Consider the following 6,206-nt stretch of genomic DNA (forward strand, 5'->3'; position numbering starts at 1 on the left):
TACCTTGTGGATGACATGGGAAGTTCACTGAGGCTTTTTGCAGATGATGCTGTGGTGTATCGAGAGGTTGTAACAATGGAAAATTGTACTGAAATGCAGGAGGATCTGCAGCGAATTGACGCATGGTGCAGGGAATGGCAATTGAATCTCAATGTAGACAAGTGTAATGTCCTGCGAATACATAGAAAGATAGATCCCTTATCATTTAGCTACAAAATAGCAGGTCAGCAACTGGAAGCAGTTAATTCCATAAATTATCTGGGAGTACGCATTAGGAGTGATTTAAAATGGAATGATCATATAAAGTTGATCGTCGGTAAAGCGGATGCCAGACAGATTCATTGGAAGAATCCTAAGGAAATGCAATCCGAAAAGATAGGAAGTAGGTTACAGTACACTTGTTCGCCCACTGCTTGAATATTGCTCACCAGTGTGGGATCCGTACCAGATAGGGTTGATAGAAAAGATAGAGAAGATCCAACAGAGAGCAGCGAGCTTCGTTACAGTATCATTTAGTAATCGCGGAAGCGTTACGGATATGATAGATAAACTCCAGTGGAAGATTTTTCAGGACAGACGCTCAGTAGTTCAGTACGGGCTTTTGGTGAAGTTTCGAGAACATACCTTCACCGAGGAATCAAGCAGTATATTGCTCCCTCCTACGTATATCTCGCGAAGAGACCATGAGGATAAAACCAGAGAGATTAGAGCCCACACAGAGGCATACCGACAATCTTTCTTGCCACTCATCAAAAGATGTGACAAGTGACCGAATCTTTTAATTGCATTGACTTAAAAAATTAAATTTTTTTTCTCCGCCAATGGTCTAGCCCATTATATGTGACATGAATTTGAACTCGATATGTTTATCAGCTCCTGAGAAAAAGGGTTCTTAACAGCCAGTCAGACAGTCAGTCAACCAAGAGATCCTGCAAGGGTTCCATTTTTATAGATTGAGGTGCACAGCCCTAAAAAATAAAAAAAATCAGAAGCTGTCGGAGGCTTTCCAGACGTAATAACTGCATGAAAAGTTGTGTGGCGCCGCGTGGTATTGTCTAAACTGCACGGTATTTCTACGAAGCAACATCTCGTCATCTTCAGGTTAATTGGCGAGCCACAACGGCTAGCCACAGTCGCACCACCCCTTAGGACTTCATACTACTATTGGTTATTACGGTATATTAATAATTTTTACTTGTGGACCGTCTGACCGCAACTGAATAAAACACAATTTTAGTGCCATACGCGTTTCGCCTTTATTTTCTGCAAGGCATCATCAGTGTCCTGGAATATGTACATATGTTAGCTATTTTATTTACATTTTTGTCATTGTGCCTATAGGTTATAAACAGTTCTGGTGGTTGGTATTTCCTATTAAGTAGTAATGTTTTGAACTATACTTACAGGTTGCGTGGACGATTTCCTACATATTACGCTCCTGTTGCATTTCTGGTGTTGTTCTTCTTCTTATGAACGACAATTTGCGGTTTTTTCCCCCCATTCCACAACACTATGCACTGAACGCTTGTTTTAAAGCAATGTTTTGGTTTCTGTTACCGACTGTCAAATGTTTTTGCCAAAGATCGAATGTTATTGCCAAACTTATGAGTGTAACTATTGAAGTATCTGTGGTCTGTTCGTGTGTGTGTGTGTGTGTGTGTGTGTGTGTGTGTGTGTGTGTGTGTCTCCAGATGATGTGGGGAAGAGTTTTCTTTTTCTTTTTTTTATATTTTTTTGTTTTATGTTATTTCCTTTACTAAGTGTAGTAGGGAGCCTGTGCTGATGTGTGTGTGTTCATTTATCACATGTTTGTCTTCTGCTATGGCTTTCTGGATGTGGATGTTTTCTTGCATTTGTATAAGATGTTTGTCATGGTTGCTTATTCCCATTATTTTCATTTCTTGTTCCATGTTTGTAGGATGATGGTTGTAGTGTTTTAAATGCTCTGCAAATGTGGAATGGTTTGTTTCATACTTCCAACATCTGATATGTTCTTTGTATCTTGTTTGAAAATTCCTGCATGTCATGCCTATGTATACTGCATCACAACTTTGGCATTCAAGTTTATATATTCCTGATTGTTGGAATTTGTCTCTCTTGGTAGCTGGCTGGCTTAGGTGTGATTGAAGGGTTTGCCCAGGCTTATATGCTATTTTGAAGCCCTGTCTCTTTAGGATGTTTGCAACTCTGTGTGTTAGTTTATGTGTGTAGGTCATGGTGTACCATCTGGTTCTTTTCTGTGTGGTGTTGTCATTGTGTGTGTTTGTAAGTTTTCAGCTTGTGAGTTCTTTTGTATTGTGGAACTGTTGTGTTTGTTTTCTATTTGTGTTTTTATTTTTTGATTGAGCTTGTGTACCACATGTGTGTCATACCCGTTGTTCCTAGCTATTTGTATGATTGTCTCATTTCTTGTTCATAGTTTCTCTTGCTGAGTTGGATTCTGTTTAATCTATGTAACATGTGTCTTAGTGCTGCAAGTTTCTGGCTGTGGGGGTGGTTTGATGTGGAATGTATTATTGTGTCTGTGGCTGTTGGTTTTCTAAAGATGTTAAATGTATGTTTACCATTTTCTTTTTTAATTGTAATGTCAAGAAAATTTATTTGATTTTCTTTTTCTTTTTTTGGTTACTTTACTAATAGTTATGGGTGTCCAGGGGTCCACCGAAATAGTTAAAATCATACTATTCCGGAATAGCGATGTCTTTCTCTTAACAAAATACAGTGACAGGGATATTCTTCAAATGAAACAGTTTATTAAATCCATTGCATTCATTAAATCCGCAACAGAATAACACAATGCGGGTTGCATGTAGTTCAAACGGCTATACTTAGGTGACTTATTGTTCCATTTCCTGGCATATACTTCACGAAGTACACCTCAAAGTCAGAACTTTGTCCGTAACAGAGTTGTCTACACAAATATTGAAGTCAGCACGACCTCGAATGGTCTTAATATCAAAGATCGCTAGAAATATTACTAAGTACGTCTCTAACATTAATATCGATATCCTCTACACTTACTTCAACAATTTCTTTGTGTGATTTTACTCAGTGTTCTTTGGTGCAACAGCTATGTAAATATTTTGCTAGTAACTTATGTCAATATACTTTCTCTCTGTAGGTAATTTTGAAAGTAATGTTCTGCAAAACTTAGTTAAAACTAAGCTTGCAGCTCTCTTTCTTGCGTAGGGAAGTTAGATTGTAATAGGCTATTTGACTGTTTTTCTGGAAATCGTTTAAATTGTTAATTACGTCATTTTATTGTCGTAACATGCTTTTTCTCCTCTTGAATTTCAGTATTCTTTTATAAAAAAGGAAATGAAATTTAAATAATTTGTAACCCCACTGAACCGTGCCCATATCAGTTATCTGTAACCTGTTTGTCGCTTTTGGATATGTGCCTTCCCAGCTTTTGGTTCACATTTATTCAGAATGGTTTTGAAACTCTCACTGCTGCTATGTAGTCTTCTCTCTGAGATTGCCTACACTCTACACTTTCACAATCCTTCGCTAGTGGGCAAATTCCTTTCATTATCTTCCTGAGTATCACTGACGCTCGGGAGATCTAAAGTAAATTCATTTAAGGAAGAGTAGCAATGTACGGATCGAGGCGTTTTACTTTGTCATTATTCTATTTTTACTTCTTCTGTCAGTAACTAGCTGTACCCAGCCATGTTTTGCTGTGACTGAATCTGTTGAAATGGGAAAGGACCAAAAGAGAAAGCACACGTTTCTGACGTGTATGGGAATCGGGTATACGTCCTAACTTCCTCCTCTGTCCTGTCTCTGTCCTGTCTCTGTCCACTCCTCCTCCTGCCCCCCCCCCCCCCCATTTCTTTGTATCTTCTCCTTTCCGTCTCCTCCTGCCCATCTCCTTCTTCCCGTTTTCTATGTCCATTTCCTGCCATCCCTGTGTCTTCTCTTCTCCTCTCCTCCCCCCCCCCCCCTCTCTCGCTCTCTGACCTTCAGCCCTGTTTACTGTTTCTGCCAGTTCAAGTTCTATAGTGGCACACACTAGTTGTAAACCAGTAAGTCATAAATACAACTTTCCCTTTGCTAACAATGTTTCGCTATATATTAAAAAGAATGTAGTCTGTGTCTAAACGTTTATTACATTACCGGGAAAAAATCAGAGGTAAATCGGAAAGGTACATTTGAAAATTTCGGTAACAATGTTTTCCTTGTATATATTACATACATATATCAAAAATTAGGTACCTAAAAACACGCTTGTATTAGAATGAAACGTTGTGCCCAAATTTGAAAACACACTGTCAAGAAATTTCGGAGATACACGATTCTGAACAAGCGAACATTTACCTTTTTATTTATATAAATATGGATGCAGGGACCTAACTCCCGTAAGCAGATAGCTTTCAATATCTTATTTTTACATCCCAAAGCGAAAGAGACTTTTCAGCAGTGTGCTGAAGACCATGTTCTTACGGACTGATAAGTTTGGACGTGGCTGTAAAAGCACTGAAGACCTGTTTCAATAGCCCAATCGGTCACCACAACAGCCGCTGAAAACGTTCGTAATACCGCGACGCAAGGCCGGTCGAGCGAAAGTGCGAGCACAATTTACTAGCGCGCTGCATGCGTTCCGCACATGCCTCACGATCGTAATTAACTGCAAGACCGGCCATGCATGGCGGGAAATCTAATTAACCGGGACAGCGGCTATCAACTGGGTAACGCAGGGAATCTCATTTCCGAGATTTCGCTTCAGTGAAGACGACAGAGCACGCAGAGTGCCTCGGCGAGAGGCAACCCACACGACATCCGAGTGTCGCACTTCCGCCGTCAAAGGCGCTGTCTGCTAGCAATGTGTTCCCTACTGCAGTCAATTACGATCATGACGTATCCCCGAGAGGCACACAGCGCGCTAATAAACTGTGAGACGTGGGTGGCCGCCGTCAGTCTTGGACGGCTCAGCTGAAGGCGTGTGGCAGGTTCCCAGACCGTGCGTAGTGCTAAGAAAAGACCGGCTGCGTTCCCGAAGAGTCTTTGAGTATGTAGCACGCCGTGAAGATTTCAAAATTCACAGGTCCGATGATAAAATGCACCGCTGAATTATTTAATTTCGCGAGGTGTGTACATTAGTTTCCTTTCCCCGCTTTTATCTGACGGCATAATTCTCCCTGAGGAAGTTTTTCGTCATGTGCTTTCTTCATTGTTACTTGAGAAGGCTGCCGGTATCGTGGGATGCTGTGGGCTTTTTAACCACAAGAAAAGATAGTACGAATTTGCATTAAATTTTGCGTTACGACTACACTTAATTATAGCACCGCTTTGGAAATGACGACGACGACGACGACGACGACGACGACGACGACGACAACAACCAGTGATAAAGTCCTCAAAAACGATAAAAAAATTATAGTTGCCTAGTTACTAGGACAGGGGATCCAACTGACTTTCGGACATCAACTGGTTCATTATAAACCATTGTTTTCGATAGCCAGGGCATGAAATCGACCGACAAGTTGTGCAGAGTGAACACTGTTTAGGAGGCGCTGAATGGAGATGAAGATAAAATTCAGAAAGTGAAACCAGTCAATGAAATGAAATCTAACTTTTACTCCTGGGGCCACACAAAGAAAATATTCCATCCAGTTGATTGCAGCAGGTGGACATTTAACAACTGGACATCAAATCACAACAAACCTTAAAACAATGACGAAAGCGAAATGGAACGAGTAGTTCAATACCATAAGAGCAAGCTTCAAAAAACATACCTGGACCGTTTAGGGAAAACTGCAGTGACCAGCATTAATATCCGTACCGAATAATATTCCCTTACATTCACGATATCAGTCCCTAAGATAGCCAGCTTGCGCTGGTTGGTTGTTGTGGCAAGGAAGCATCTTAAAAGTCGCCGTCAAAAATGCTGAACTCAGATGCCACCGAGGACTGGGGTTAAAAAAACATCCAACAGCAACGCAAGGCTTCGCTCAATAGCAGCGATGCAAAAAAGTTACAAAGCAATCCAACGGATGGAGGAGCGAACTGTTCGCCTGTCTTGAGCGACTAGATGAGATAATTGAAAAAAATCTAGCCACTATGAAAGCACAACTGAATCATTTACGCGAGTTGTTATTAAGACTTACGTTATATGCAGGCGATGAATTCCTATCTATGTTCTGTCACCACGGTCAAACTATACACTGTGCTCACAACGGCAGCAACTCAGATCCCAACTGCAC

The 6,206-nt window shown here is 40.8% G+C and overlaps 1 protein-coding gene across 1 annotated transcript in view; it reads left to right on the forward strand.

Moving 5' to 3' along the window:
- The window catches only part of LOC126204005 (axoneme-associated protein mst101(2)-like), a 107,977-nt gene extending 102,626 nt beyond the window's left edge, over positions 1–5,351 (forward strand). Inside the window, exon 5 of the mRNA XM_049938435.1 lies at positions 5,286–5,351. Coding sequence (XP_049794392.1) covers positions 5,286–5,351 — 66 coding nt within the window. The remainder of the gene's footprint in view (positions 1–5,285) is intronic.
- Positions 5,352–6,206: the final 855 nt, after the last annotated feature.

Source organism: Schistocerca nitens, chromosome 9 (assembly GCF_023898315.1).
Source record: "Schistocerca nitens isolate TAMUIC-IGC-003100 chromosome 9, iqSchNite1.1, whole genome shotgun sequence".
Classification (NCBI taxonomy): Eukaryota; Metazoa; Arthropoda; class Insecta; order Orthoptera; family Acrididae; genus Schistocerca; species Schistocerca nitens.